At 44.8% G+C, this 14,659-nt stretch overlaps 6 protein-coding genes across 6 annotated transcripts; 3 read left to right on the top strand and 3 right to left on the bottom strand. All coding sequences in view use genetic code 12, as the record gives it.

Moving 5' to 3' along the window:
• Positions 1-57: 57 nt before the first annotated feature.
• Positions 58-938, top strand: LODBEIA_P35430 (uncharacterized protein; the record flags this gene model as incomplete). The annotated part of the gene is made up of 2 exons (XM_066973665.1): positions 58-109; positions 346-938. The coding sequence occupies 2 exons, from the start codon at positions 58-60 to the stop codon at positions 936-938; spliced, it is 645 nt and encodes a 214-aa protein (XP_066830481.1).
• A 205-nt stretch (positions 939-1,143) lies between these two features.
• On the bottom strand, positions 1,144-2,815 carry LODBEIA_P35440 (uncharacterized protein; the record flags this gene model as incomplete). Its single annotated transcript, XM_066973666.1, has 2 exons — positions 1,144-2,383; positions 2,469-2,815. 2 exons carry the CDS (start codon positions 2,813-2,815, stop codon positions 1,144-1,146), a joined length of 1,587 nt encoding a protein of 528 aa, XP_066830482.1.
• Positions 2,816-3,176: 361 nt separating this feature from the next.
• LODBEIA_P35450 (uncharacterized protein) lies at positions 3,177-4,037 on the bottom strand (the record flags this gene model as incomplete). Its single annotated transcript, XM_066973667.1, has 1 exon — positions 3,177-4,037. One exon carries the CDS (start codon positions 4,035-4,037, stop codon positions 3,177-3,179), a length of 861 nt encoding a protein of 286 aa, XP_066830483.1.
• A 1,741-nt stretch (positions 4,038-5,778) lies between these two features.
• LODBEIA_P35460 (uncharacterized protein) lies at positions 5,779-8,832 on the top strand (the record flags this gene model as incomplete). Its single annotated transcript, XM_066973668.1, has 1 exon — positions 5,779-8,832. One exon carries the CDS (start codon positions 5,779-5,781, stop codon positions 8,830-8,832), a length of 3,054 nt encoding a protein of 1,017 aa, XP_066830484.1.
• Positions 8,833-9,819: 987 nt separating this feature from the next.
• Positions 9,820-13,305, top strand: LODBEIA_P35470 (uncharacterized protein; the record flags this gene model as incomplete). The annotated part of the gene is made up of 1 exon (XM_066973669.1): positions 9,820-13,305. The coding sequence occupies one exon, from the start codon at positions 9,820-9,822 to the stop codon at positions 13,303-13,305; it is 3,486 nt and encodes a 1,161-aa protein (XP_066830485.1).
• A 147-nt stretch (positions 13,306-13,452) lies between these two features.
• LODBEIA_P35480 (uncharacterized protein) lies at positions 13,453-14,475 on the bottom strand (the record flags this gene model as incomplete). Its single annotated transcript, XM_066973670.1, has 1 exon — positions 13,453-14,475. The coding sequence occupies one exon, from the start codon at positions 14,473-14,475 to the stop codon at positions 13,453-13,455; it is 1,023 nt and encodes a 340-aa protein (XP_066830486.1).
• Positions 14,476-14,659: the final 184 nt, after the last annotated feature.

The raw sequence follows: 14,659 nt of genomic DNA on the forward strand, positions 1-14,659 counted from the left end.
ACAAGACACACGTTCCCCAAGCCATCCCCACTACACACATAGTCATAGTCATTAGCCATGTCAGCTTCCCTCGCAGTTAGATCATTGAGAAATGGTTTGAACTTGAAACGTATGTTCAGCTCCATCAATCTGCAAGAAGAAATGAAACAAACAAATAAACAAACTTGGTTTTGCATTGATGACCCTGGGACGGATGAGAAAGAAGGAGGATGAAAAGCCCCAAAAAAACAACATTTTAGCGGAGTTACCGTCGTCACTTGCATTCACATGTAGAAGGTGAATCCCAGGAATTCAGAGATACAGAGAGAGAAATGATAGAGAAACGATACTAACATTCTGCACTAGATTCCATAAGAACCTTGTCATCGAGCACAGCTCAGTTGTCAAACTACCAACAGCCAGACTTCTCGTCGTATTTAAACCACAAAAGCCCACAATCTAGCAGAAACTTCACCTACTTTATGGTTGGATCAATGGGCTTGTTGTCTGCCGTTGGAGCCAAATCCACCGTGGAGGCATTCCTTTCAACGCTTGCTGCTTCAGCCGATGTCTTGGCTATGGCCAAAGTCGAAGTCAAATTGGGCGCCATTCCTGAAGGTAAAAATGTCATTGTGAAATGGCAAGGTAAACCAGTTTTCATTAGACACAGAACCCCAGACGAAATCGAGGAAGCTAATGAAGTTGACATTAGTAAATTGAGAGACCCACAAGCCGACTCTGATCGTGTTAAGAAGCCAGAGTGGTTGATCATGTTGGGTATCTGTACGCATTTGGGTTGTGTGCCTATTGGTGAAGCTGGTGATTACGGTGGATGGTTCTGCCCATGTCACGGTTCCCACTATGATATCTCGGGAAGAATTAGAAAAGGTCCAGCTCCTTTGAACTTGGAAATTCCAGCCTACGATTTCACCGATGATGAGACTTTGATGGTCGGTTAAAGAGGAGCAGAATGGAAAGTAAAAAAGAAGAAGCAGGAGACGAGGAGACAGAGTTCATATGAGTTATAGATAACTAATTTGACAAACCAAAATTAATAAAAAAGTAAAAAAAAGAGAAACAGAACCAAAAAAAAAAAAAACAGAATCAAAAGAGCAATAAGAAACATGTTTGTTTGAATTTTTATGTAGGACGTTGCCTAGAGATTTATAAATTCGGGTTGTCTTCCAATAGTTTTGCCAATTCATCGGGGATCTTGGCCCAGATTTTACCATCCCAATCGTTCTTTATGCGAGCAACCGTCAAGTTCTCGGCGTAGCGCTGGACCTCGTTGAACGTAAAGAGCTTGAAATCCAGCAACAGCTGGAGGAACCCAGTTGAAATATTTTGCACAGGAACATTGGTGGGATTGTAGTCGTGAATATAGTGCAACCTGTAGAAATAGCTCCAATGGAGAACACAGTTCTCGGGGATTTGTCTGTGGTGGCCCAAATTCGGTTGATAAACTCGCCTCCATTCGCCATAGTGGTTTTCCTTCTTGTAGAAAACGGGAAAACATTCAAGCATCCACCAGAAACACCAATGGCCAAACGAATCGTCGCTGCGGCCGGCAAACTGGTTCATGGCCTTTTCCGGTAAACTCACATAGGATTCACGGATGTGGTTGAATTCAGGGTAGGATGCAAAGGACAAGGCGTCATGATGCGTTGAAAACAAGCTGGCGACACTAGGATTGGTTACCGACCATTTTTTAATCGAGCCGGGCGCAAACAAGACTCCAAATTTGATGGCTTGAGCCAACATCCATCGGAATGAGATGTTGGAAAGCGATTGCCCCGCGGTGTCCAAGGGCCATCCTCCGCCGACGTCAGCATGGTCACCGGGGAAAAACACCTCGACCAAGTCGTCAACTACCTCAGGCGGAGGTCTCACGGCTGTCTTGCCTCTAGTGACACGACGAATGATATCGCTAATCCCCGCGAGTCCCGCGAGTCCCGCAAGACCACTGAGACTAGCCCATGAAGATTGGGTCGTGTATGAGTTGCAGCTGCTGCATGAGGACCCTTCATGCATGCAGCTTTCCTGTTTGGTTGCAAAAAGCATTTGCTTAAATTTTGATCTTCTTTCGTCGATGCTCACTGCGTGTCGGATATGCTTGACATGGCAACTTCTGATTGTAAAGGGGAACATTCTATCCCATAAGAACCCAACTGAGTTCACCGTGTCCCATAAGCCCATGAAATGGATGTGGACATTTTTCCTGCTGAATGTCTGTTTAAACTGTTGCGCGACCCTCGTCTTGGGACTTTCAATAAACGGTTGTCCTGAATATTCCCAGTGGCTGTAGATGTCCCATGCCATTGCCACGGAATCCTTTGTTGGATAGTGCACCAACCCCACAATCTCGAGCATTCCTGCTATTATTCTTGCAGTAAAACTTCCACGACTTTTTTTTTCGATTTTTCTGGATGTTAGTAAATGCATTGGTACAAGTGCTAAGGGCCAAGGGCAAAAAGAGGAAGGGGGCGTACCTAAATCCAAAGATAAAAATCCTATCGTTTTCGTTGTAGTACCTGGCTAGGAACTCATATGCGTCCAAAACGTGTTTTTCTAATGTGAATGCGATCAAAGTATCGACCTGACTGTTGATAATGTCATATTTTGATTTCCCATAGCTGAGCTCGCTAATGTCGGTGGACTCAACCTTGAAAGAGCTGCCAATCCCCGACTGGTAGTAGCATATTTGCTGAACACTATCCTTTTCCAACAATCGGTATAGTTTCAAAACATTTGTAAACGGTTTGGGACCAAATTCGTTATCGGTCCCATCCAAACAGAGAATAACGTTTTTCGCTGTCGATTCTAAAGTCTTGTCCATTGTTGAATAACTACTGGTTGAAACATCAGATTGATCCCTTTGTTGTCTGAAATTGAAAATGTGATCTTTCATCAGGGTGGTATAAAAAAAAAACAAAGAATAAAAAACCCCAAGTACGAGGTATAAGGTCTACATCAAGTGAATAAATGTAATGCCCGGTTAACCTGCACACGTCACAAAAGCTGAGCAAATGGCTGCAAAAAAAAAAAAAAAAAACCCCCAACAAGTAAAAAAAAAAAAAAACAAAGTTAAAGCGAATGTCTGTTTAATACAACTATACAAGAGAAAATAACAAGAATGTATATATATATATATAGCAATAACGAAAAAGAGTAATTCAAAGTAGATGATTCTCAACAAGCTAAGCTTGGAAAACCTCAATCACGGCATGAGCACCGTTTGTCGCAGTGACAATGCAGAACTCAGCATTTAAGGACTTTCCCGAAGTTGGACCAGTGGCTTTATTATAGCCATTTCTGGGGTTGATCTCGCAGTCCAACCCAACACACTTACTGGGGTCATCACATTTGATCCTGAGCCCATAATTGGGTGTCTTGCCATTGAAATCATCAATATGTTTTGGATTGACTCCAATTGTAACGAATGTATTGCCACTACCATCCATGTTCATTCCGGCAATGTAGGGTGACCAGTTGCCCATTTCCTTGTCTGCGGTTCCCCACACACAACCATCTTGTGTCGAAACACCAGGCGGATTGACGTAGTAATGAGCTGCTGTCCCAGCAAAGTAGGACGTGTCGGGCACGGCCAAAGTTTGCGAGCCGCCGCTGTCCACGTTGGTTGGAATCAACATGGCTTCATTGCCAGGAAGCACAGTTTGGCAAAAGGCAACGTCAGCACCTGCTTGATTCGACACGGAAACTGTTCCTCTTCCCTGGGTGCAGTAGTCTTTATCAGGGAAGGGCTTGGTCAATGTGCCATCTGCGTTGCACTTCAAGCCACCATTCATTTGGCTGGGATAGGTGTAAGCTGCACCCGCGGAGGGGTCCCATTGGTTCGTCAACTGGCCTGGCGGACAAGCGTAAGGACAGTATTTGCCTGGAATGCAGGGCTCATCGGGGCTCATTGCCCAGCCTGCGTTTTCTCCATTTGTAGCAACGGCAACGATACTCGCATCTTGAGGGAACGGGCACCGCACTGCTGGACTAGCGAACGCGGGAGCAATGGCAAGTAGCGAAAACGAAAGTTTTGAGAACAACATTTAAGAAAAAAAAACAAAGGAGTGTAAATAAGTTGGTTCTTGTGTGGTTGACGAGTAAAAGAAGTGGAACACAAGCCACGAGCAGTTTAATAAAGACGGCATTTGTCCATTTATATGTCCAAACCGTACCTAAGTGGCTCTACGAAGGATTGAAAAAAAGTGAGACCATTGCAAAACTAACTAGCAGAGTCCTACAATAATCTCAACCAAGTCCAACCGTATCAACTCGTGGGTTTGCAACTATTGTAAACCAAAAAAAAATTTTTTGTATGGCTCATCGTGATGTGGTGAAACTTGGATAAGTACAAATGGTTGCAAAAAAAAAATATGAGCCAATGTAAAGAATGCAGTTTCCTGCGGTGTTCCAAGTGCAAGTTGCAATGCGTTCGCTAACAGATAGATGGGTATTACCGGCATTTTAGAGAGGTGGGGGCAGTTTTCTCGCTAAAAGCCAAAATAGCCTATTATCTACACAAAAAAGAAAAGCGAAGTTACCCCACAGATTGCAACCGATCTCTTTTCTTTATTGTGCAACCATTATTTCATCCTCATCAATTGGGAAGAACATATCGACATGGTTTAATCGGGCAACTTATGATGCAACAATTTAGATATATGTTTTTCTAATCTTTCTTTCTTCTCTTCTGTAGACTAAACGGTTCATAAATTTGGCCAGTACAAATAAAGAGGCAAGATCTCTGCAAGACAATTATCGTTTCATCTTACACTTTATCAACGGTTCTTCTCGAGCATGAATGAACAGAAAAAAACGAAAAAAAAAACGATCCTCGAAAAATCATTTCCAACTGGCCATTCTTTTTCCTATCCACGGATCTATATGCCGTCAACTGCTCTGTTGAACCTTGAGAACAAGCACTTTAGCATTGTTTGTCGTAGCTGCAAAAAAAAAAAAAAAAGATTCGCTCATGTTGTTCCGTACTTGTGCCGTTGCAGACAAGATAGCGTCATTCTTGAACGATAATATACTCAGTGCGATTCTATCTACTCAAGACTAGAATCTCGTGGGCGACTTCCCTGAAAGCGTTTCTAGTTTCATAGGTGAAAAATGCTACGAGCATATGCACAATAACTTTCAAAGTTATCGTTCCCGTGCCAACTTTTCCAATGCATACACTCTCAATCTCCAAAAAAGATTGTCAGCTCTTGTCGCAATGTTCATTCTGATTTTGAAAACCATTTCTTACCATAAACTGTCATTCACAGCGTCTTTTGAGCACACAAATGTCAACTGCACTTTTTGGAATTTTATTTTTTTTTGCAACCATCACCACATTTTCAAACAAAATTGGGCACCAAAATTTTGCCGTTTGGTACATTGCATTTTGACCCAAACGCTGGCCAACCGATGGTGAGCTTTTGGTATCCACTATCAATGCCCCAAGGGCCTAGCGTAAAGTTTAATCGAGATTGACATTTCAAGACGTGCGAGCATTGTTTCACTGCTTTTATGAGGTTGGAGGAAGCAGAATATGCGGCAACTGGTGAAATCTTCGCTCAACAAAGTAAATGCCGCTCGCACGTGATCACAGTTTTACCGCACCTTTTTTTCTCCCTCATTTTCTTGCCCGTTGTCCTTGCGCAGGTCGCGGCGGCGGTGGTGGTGGTGATTCTAGTGTTTACCTCCACATTACAGCATTGCAGGTCGGATTCCTCGACCTCAACCTCCACCACCTCTTTAATCCTAGAGATCGATATACAGAAGTACTCACTCCCGTTTTTAATGGCGGGTTCAATAGTAAGAGCATTCAACTGGGACGATGTCTACGAACAACAATTCATCGCGGTGACACCATCGGGGTCAGAAGTCATCTTGTACCAAACTAACCATGAAGACCCCAGTGTTGAATCCAACTCCATGATCCAACTTCAATCGCGCTCGGGGTTTGACAATTTGCAATGCTCCTCGTACCTGAATACGCGGCCTGGTACAATTGCCGTGGGATCTATAAATGGCACGGTTTCGATATTCGATATCAAAACGCCGGGGCTGTCCATTGTCAATTTGCGACCGAAGCAGAACCGTCCTTGTAATTCCATTACTTTCAACCGATCGAATTTGCTTGTTGCTGGTTTTGACAAGGGAAGACAGGACAATTCGTTACAAATCTGGGATGTGGAAGAATCGAGCAGTAAAGACCTTGTCAAGGCCGAAGATGAAAGCAGAGTCAAGAAACCTGTTGCTTCGTTTTTGCCCAATGAAGCAGTACTTTCAGCTACATTCCTACCGGATACCGATACCAATGTATTATGTGGATCGTACAAGTTCTTGAGGGAGATTGACTTGAGAGCTGATCAACCGATCTTCCAGATGGCTACCAAATGCACGTTGGGGTTGATGGTGGATCCATTCCAGACTCATTTGTTCCAGTCCCATGGCGAAGATGGATCGTTGTGCATTTGGGACCGTCGTATGTTGACTAGCAGCCAGAAACTGAGGGGCTCAACCACCGGCGGCTTGGTTGTCACCGAGACTCCTATTCTTCAGTTCAATAAGTTGTTGAGCGATTCTCCAGGCCGCAAAATACAAAACCCATGCGTTCGTTACTCGTCTATACGGAGAGGCGAATTTTCTTCGATATTCAACGGGGATTTGATACGGAGATGGCACACTAGCTCCGTGCCAGCGTGTTATGGTTTGCAAGGGAATGGGAATGGCAAGGTAACAACAACAACAACAACAACAGCGGCATCGTCATCGCCATTCCCATCGGCAGCTACAACGGAAACGGCAGCAGCAGAAAACACGGTTACTGGTAGTCTTAAAAAGCAAGCGAGCCAGCTATACCGCAACAGCGACGATTCACTTTTCGTTTCCATGGTGCTCGATGTCAAGACAGATTATGAAAAAGTCATCTCATTTGACTATTCTCCCGACATTACCTCCCATACGTCAACCAACTTTGTTTGCATGAGGCAGTCCGGAAGCGTGTTTAGGATGCCCGTGGTGGAGTCTATCGAGGCATTGGACTTTAACCCTTTCAACGAGTTTTCAATTGCTGGTCCCGAAGGAACACTGACTGACTTTATCTTGGACGACTCTCAAAAGAAAGAAGCAAGTGCAAACAAATTTGGGGATGGGGTGATTCCCAACCAGGAGCTCAGGCGGTTCGACAGCGACGAGCTTGATCTTGAGCTTGATATGCGAGAGGTGTCCACGGCAGATGACGAGGAGAACGAATTGGACAGACCGTTAAACATGTACGACGTGGACTTTGCCGAGCTGCCGTTGACCAAATTATTGTTGGACCCAAGCAAGGTCATCCGCAACGATATATGTCTAACTATCCGCAAGAGAGCAATGATGGGGTACGGTACGGATCCAGAGAAGAATGGCGAGATTGTGGAAAAGTTGGATCCTGAGGGGAACCAGTTGTCGCTACACCAGGTCTGGCAGTGGCTCTGCATGGCCAAGAAGTCGTTGGAGAAGGGAACGATGGTTTCAGAAGGCATCGACTTGGGATTCCAAGGAATACTGGGTATTTGGAGTGGCTCTGAAGCGTTGAATAACCAAAAACGCTCAATGACAACATCGACTACGATTACTGAGCCATGGTACGCACAGGCGGTTAAAAACATAATCGCATCCAAGGGCAAAAAATATCAAGGCATCAACATTCCAGTTGACAGTGAAAAGAAGGCACAAAGAAAACTCTGTTTAATCGTTTCCGGCTGGTATTTAACTGAAGATGAGTTTGAAAAAAAGCTTCAACTTTTGATATCTGGCGGGTACGTGGCCAAAGCTGCAGGCTGGGCCGTGTTCCATGGCAAGGTGCCCAAGGCCATTGAGATTTTAGGTAGTTCAAAAAAGGAAAATTATCAGTTGATGGCCACGGCAGTTGCTGGATATCTAGCTTACAAAGATTCTCATGTTAATAGCCCTTGGAAGGACCAATGCAGGAAGATGGCTTCGGAGTTGGAGGACCCTTATTTGCGAGCAATATTTGCTTTTATTGCTGATGATGATTGGTGGGACGTGTTGGACGAGCATTCGCTTCCGTTGCGAGAGCGAATAGGTGTTGCCGTTAGACATCTTTCCGACCGCGACTTGACTGTTTATCTCAATCGATTAACCGACACGGTGGTGAACAAAGGTGATCTCGAAGGTTTAATTTTAACCGGGATAACTCCTCGGGGGATCGATTTGCTACAAAGTTATGTCGATAGAACCAGCGACGTGCAAACGGTTGCATTGATTTCTGTGTTTTCGTGTCCCAGGTATTTTGTCGATGACAGAGTTAAACATTGGGTTGATTGCTATCGAAACATGTTGAACAGCTGGGGGATGTTCAACGTGAGGGCCAGGCTAGATGTTGCTCGGACAAAGCTCTCCAAGAATGTCAATGGACAAGTGAGCATCCAGGCTACACCCAAGCAGTTTTTCCTAAAATGCATTCGCTGCAACAAAAACATTTCAAAGCCAAAATCGAGCGCTGTCCAGCCCGGGTTTCCTAATAATCAAGCCTTGTTGAAGCAGTTTAACAAATCCAGCAACAAGCTGAATGGCGGCATTATCATTACTTCATGCCCGCACTGTGGTGCTGCTTTACCTAGGTGTTCGATATGTCTAATGTCACTAGGCTCCGATGTTCCACTAGAGAATAGCGAGTTGAATAAAACGGATCCCAATGTCAAGATTGAAAACAAATTCAAAAACTGGTTTAGCTTTTGCTTGACGTGCAACCATTGTTACCATGCTTCTCATGCAGAGGAATGGTTTTCAAAACATTACACTTGTCCAGCACCTGATTGCGATTGTCGATGCAATAGCAAATAAAACGTGGGGCCATTCGGGGAAGGGAACGTAAAAAAGATGAAAAAAAAAAAAGAAAAACGAAATACACACAGGCACATACGCAGACACATACGCAGACACATACACACATACATAGAGCAACCTCACACAAGTGGACTATTTTCTGGCAAACTGTTTACTCAAGGAGATACATCATCACTTTAAATGCTGTGAGCTGCGAAAAAAAAAACTTGTGTCACGTGAAGATCACGTGTGCTGCGTTTAGAAAGGAGAGACTACAGAGTGAGGGAATGTGCAACGGGCTATAGCACACCTTTCAGTTTCGACGTTTCCCTTTACCCCTCCCGTCTGGCTGTTTGAAGTTGTGGTGTGAGTAGCGGATTGGGGCATGTGTAGCAGTAGACAAAGCTGTGTAGAAGGTAAAACGTGTGAATGTATATACGACACCTACTATTGTCGGTGGTGAGAGCCGTGGGAATGTTTTTAGTTTGTTATAAACTAAAATAGCAGCCACATATGGTAGCATCCGTCGCATGTATGGTCTGAAATCAAAATATTTTACGAGTAACAACTCTTACTACTACTAGTAACTGCTGTCTACTATATCCTGCCTTTTCACCACCACCACCACCTCCTTCTCCTCCTCGTCGACCACCGCGCTCGAGAGGCAGCCACATAGCCCTAGCGTATTCGGTACTCAAATAACATCAGTATACAAAACGCTTTATTAGCTTCAGAAGGATTCCATTGGACTCTGTAGAAAACAGAGGGCTCCACTTGATCTGCTTTTGAACAATCAACCCTACAAAGATAGGATCATATTGAAATAGAGCGAGAGAGAAAGAAAGAAAGAGAGACAGATCAAACCCGTATCCGCGTCGTTCCCCGTGTTGCATAACCAAAACTAAATTCTCACACTCCCTTTCACCTTTTCACACCCTCCCTACCCCCCTCTCCTCGAGGAAGTCAGCATTTTTTTCTTATTGATCTTCTAGCAAAACTCCAGCCATGTCCCAACAAAACTCGCAGGAGAAGCTAGAGGAGGTGATCAAAGGTATCAAGGGCAAGATTGAGATTGAGCAGAATATAATTCAAGGTTACCAAGATGTCAAGAGAAGCTCAACAAATGCCGAAGTCCAGCAGAAATGCAAGTCCAAAATCATTGAATCACAGACGTTGATTGACTACTACCTGGAATCGTTGAACAAACTAACCATTCAAATGCAAAAACTATCGACTAATGACGGAAATGGATATGGAGATGGAGATGGAAATGGAAGCGGAAACGGCACGGGCGCTGGCAATGGATCAGGATCCGCACTGGGACTGGCGCTGGACAGACACTCGACGATATCGGAATATAAGCCGTCATACTCAAGGCTTGACTTGATCAAATACGAGTGTCCTTCTTTGGGACACAAGATCCAGCATATGATTCAACAGTTGCAGTTCAAGTTGCAAGTGGAAAATCAGTATCGAGAAGCCAACAAGAAAATCTCGCATCTATACTTAATGGATGGCGATAAATCATCGAGTAATGCTGCTGAAGGAGGCAAAGCCGAAAGCGATCAAAGAATCCAACTTTTGGAAAAGACATTGAAAAAGTATCAGAATTTCAATATTAACTGGGAGGATTTCACTAGAGACTATGAGATTATGGACACTCCCAAGCATGTTCGGAAACCATTGAGTGGGAAATTGTTTGTTAATATAACATGCGTCAGAGACGTTGATCATATTGCCACCTCGGCTTTTAAGAAAAGAGAAACAGTGGTTAGCGTTCGCATTGATGATGTCGAGAAAAGTCGCACTAAACCTTCCAAGAACGATAATTGGAGTGAAGAAATCGTCATCAATGTGGAAAAGAGTCATGAGATTGAGCTATCTGTCATGGACAAACAGGGCAGTTCGTATGTACCCATTGCAATCAACTGGCTTTCGTTGTTTGATTTGGCCGAGGAAATTCGTAAAAAGAAGGTGGCCAATGACAGAAGGTCAAGTGGTTGGTTGCCTGCTTCCAACTTGCCTCAGGCGAATGGAAGCTCGGGAAAACTTGGTGTTGGAGGAGGAGCAGCACCAGCTGGTGCTGCAGCTGCAACTGCTCAAAATGAGGTTTACCCAACACGGTCTCCAGGAAGAGCTGAACATGACGCTGCTGAACCACACCAAAAAGTGCAGGTTAGCACATGGATCAGTTTAGAGCCGTGCGGTCAAATGCTCCTCAGCTTAAACTTTGAGAAATCTGTAACTCAGGGAAAACAGTTTATGGGCCCGCTTGGTCGTCATGGTGCCATTCGTCAAAAGAAGGAAGAAGTGTTTGAACAACAAGGACATCAATTTGTTCAAAAGCAATTTTACAATGTCATGTGCTGTGCACTTTGCGGCGAGTTTCTACGTTATTCCGGGTTCCAATGTCAAGATTGTAAATTTCTATGTCACAAGAAATGCTATCAAAAAGTGGTTACCAAATGTATTTCGAAATCGGGCGCAGACTATGATGCCGCGCAATTGAAACACCGCATTCCGCATAGATTTGAGCCCATTACAAACCACGGGACAAAATGGTGCTGCCATTGTGGTTATCTCTTACCCTGGGGTAAGAAGAATGCACGCAAGTGTTCCGAGTGTGGAGTTATGTGCCATGCTCAATGCACGCATCTCGTGCCGGACTTGTGTGGAATGTCGTTGCAGATGGCCAATGAGATTCTCGCGACGATCAAATCGACAAAAGTTTCGCCAAAGAAGATCAGACAGGTGCAAGAAAAGGCTCGTACTCTGTTGGAGGAACAGCAACAACAGTTGCAAAAGCCGCCGATTATAGAGAAAAAATCTTCTTATGAATCTGGGGAAATGTTGCATCGCTTTGCTGATGAGGAACAAGAGAATGACTATGAGGCCAGGTTACCAACCACTAATAATCAGAAATTGTACCAAGAGCCAGTAGAACTGGCGGGGGGCGCTGGTCGTGGAGGAAGGAGACGTCCACCACAAGCGGAAACTCCCTTCGTGACGCCTCCCGCGGTGATTGAACCCATCAGCTCAGACTTGTACCCTACCCAGCAGCCATTAGTGCAACCAGTGATGGATTTGAAGTATTGTCCAATTGAAGAACGCAAGCGTCAAGAAGCATTGTTGAAACAGCAACAACAGCAGGAACAACAACAGCAACAACAGCAACAGGCAATGGAGACGGACAAATTGCGCAAGAACAACGAAAGCAGAGCCAAGGAGGATGAGTTCCGCCACTTTGACTATGACAACATTGCCACGCAGGACCAGATTATGCCATTGGATGAGAAGCAAGAGCCACAAATTATCAGTCCCTTTGAGGACCAGCAGATTGTTCCACCAGTGGAAGAACACAAGCCGCATCACCACCACCACGACCAACATCATCACCATCACCATCATCATCATCAGCATAGTCGTGAAGAGACTCCCGCCGCAATAACGACTTTAACTAAACCCAAGAGCAAACGCCGTAGAAGAAAAGTTGGATTGGATGATTTCCAGTTTTTGGCAGTCTTGGGTAAAGGTAATTTCGGTAAAGTGATGTTGGCCGAATCGAGACACACGCAGAAGCTATGCGCCATCAAGGTGTTGAAGAAAGACTTTATAGTTCAAAATGACGAAGCTGAGAGTGTTAAATCGGAAAAGCGAGTGTTTCTCACTGCCAATAGGGAGATGCATCCGTTTTTGTTGAATTTGCATTGTTGTTTCCAAACGGAAAACCGGATTTATTTTGTGATGGAGTACATTTCAGGAGGAGATTTGATGTGGCATATACAAAAGAACCGGTTCACTGCCAAGAGAGCCAAGTTTTACGCTTGTGAAGTGTTGCTTGGATTGAAATATTTCCATGATAATGGTATTGTTTATCGAGACTTGAAATTGGACAATATTTTGCTTACTACCAAGGGGCACATTAAGATTGGCGATTATGGGTTATGTAAGGAGAACATGTGGCAGCATAGTACCACCACTACATTTTGTGGCACGCCCGAGTTTATGGCCCCCGAGATTGTTTTGGGCAAGCATTACGACCGATCGGTTGATTGGTGGGCATTCGGTGTTCTATTGTTCCAGATGCTCTTGTGCCAGTCGCCTTTCAAAGGTGAAGATGAAGATGATATCTTTAATGCTATCGAGAAGGATGAAGTCAAGTATCCCATCAGTTTATCAAGACAAACGGTTTTGGTTTTACAGGCGTTGTTGACTAAGGACCCTGCGCAGAGACTCGGAAGCGGGCCACGCGACGCGGAAGAGATTATGGAGCATTCCTATTTCCAAGATGTCAATTTCGACGATGTCTTGAATTGCCGTGTTCCGCCACCTTATATCCCTGAGGTCCACTCTGAGCACGACTATTCTAATTTTGACAAGGAGTTTACTTCGGAGACGCCAAGATTGACGCCGGTTGATACTGTCTTGACTTCAGAGATGCAGGAGCAGTTTAGGGGCTTTTCGCATATCTCGGAACAAGCTACAATTTAGGCAAAACAAACAAAAAAAAAAAAAAAAACTATATATGTATATATATAGTTTGATTAATCTATGCAAAAAGTCTATCACAATCTATTAATTACAATCACGTTAATCACATCCCAAGGTTGTTCTGATTTGTTAGGTGGGTACTTGGCATTACATTATAATACAGCACTTGTGAATTTCTCGAGCGTTGTGGTTGTTGTCGAGTTTACCTAGGTTTTGTCTTTGGGGTGGTTTATGGAATGGTTTATGGGGTGGTTGTCGTTTCGCTTGACTTGTGGTGGAAGTAGCAGTCGCAGTAGTGGTAGCTTGAGACAGCTGTCGACTATGTTTATCCACCTTGTTATTTTTATTGACTTGGACTGGTAGGGTCGCCAGCGAGGACGAGCTGTGCAACTTGACACTTTCGTGGCTCGTCTTTCGTACGATTGGGTTCATCATGGATGATTCTCCAACCAAAGCACCATTAGCCCCTTCTTCTTCTTCTTCTTCTTCATCGGAAAACGAGCTACCATTACCATTACCGTTACCACTGGCGCTGGTTGGCACCGCGCGGGAACGCTCAGCTTCGCTCTCGCGTTCCTTTTGGCTCCTGCGAGCTAGAAACTCCACCAACTCCTCGAACGCCCCCAGCACCAGCGCCGCGCCGCCATCGCGCGCCGAGCACTCATGAAACAGCATCGCGCCCAACCTAGCGGCAAGCTCCCTCCCCTCGCACTCACTCACGCAGCGCGCACTCGCATCCAAATCCAGCTTCGTGGCAACAACAACACACGCCGGCTCCTCCCCAGCTTGGTCACGCCGCACCGACATCACGCCCGCGTGCAAGTCCTCCATCACTGCAAACGAGTCGTAATCGTCAATGGCATAAACGAGCATGATGCAGTGGGCATTCATCACGGGCAAGCGCTCGCGCGCGGTGAACATCTCGTCGCGGCCGAAATTCGAGTCAAAGATGGAGAAGCTGTGTACGGCGTGCGTTTGTGGGTTGTAGATGTGTTTCTGGTACAAGTTTTCATTCTCGATTTGGCGGTGATGTGATGACTGCGGTGGTGGTGGAGGCGTCGAGTGCACGTAGGTGTATATGAGGGTCGACTTGCCTGTGTTTTCGGCGCCAATAACGCAGATCTCGTACTTTGATGTGAGCACCTGGAGTGGGTTTCGACATGTGTCCATCCCGGTGGAGTTAGACGTTTACACGGTTTGGAAACAGGGCCAATAAAAAAAAAAGAAAAAGCGCGAAATATCTGGGCCAATTGTAAAGAAGTTGAAGTCGATAGCAAGTATCTGTGCTTCCAATGTGTATGTGTATGTGTATGTGTATATGTAGATATGTAGATAGATATATATATATGTATAT

The sequence above is a fragment of the Lodderomyces beijingensis genome (genome assembly GCF_963989305.1).
Source record: "Lodderomyces beijingensis strain CBS 14171 genome assembly, chromosome: 4".
Taxonomy (NCBI): domain Eukaryota; kingdom Fungi; phylum Ascomycota; class Pichiomycetes; order Serinales; family Debaryomycetaceae; genus Lodderomyces; species Lodderomyces beijingensis.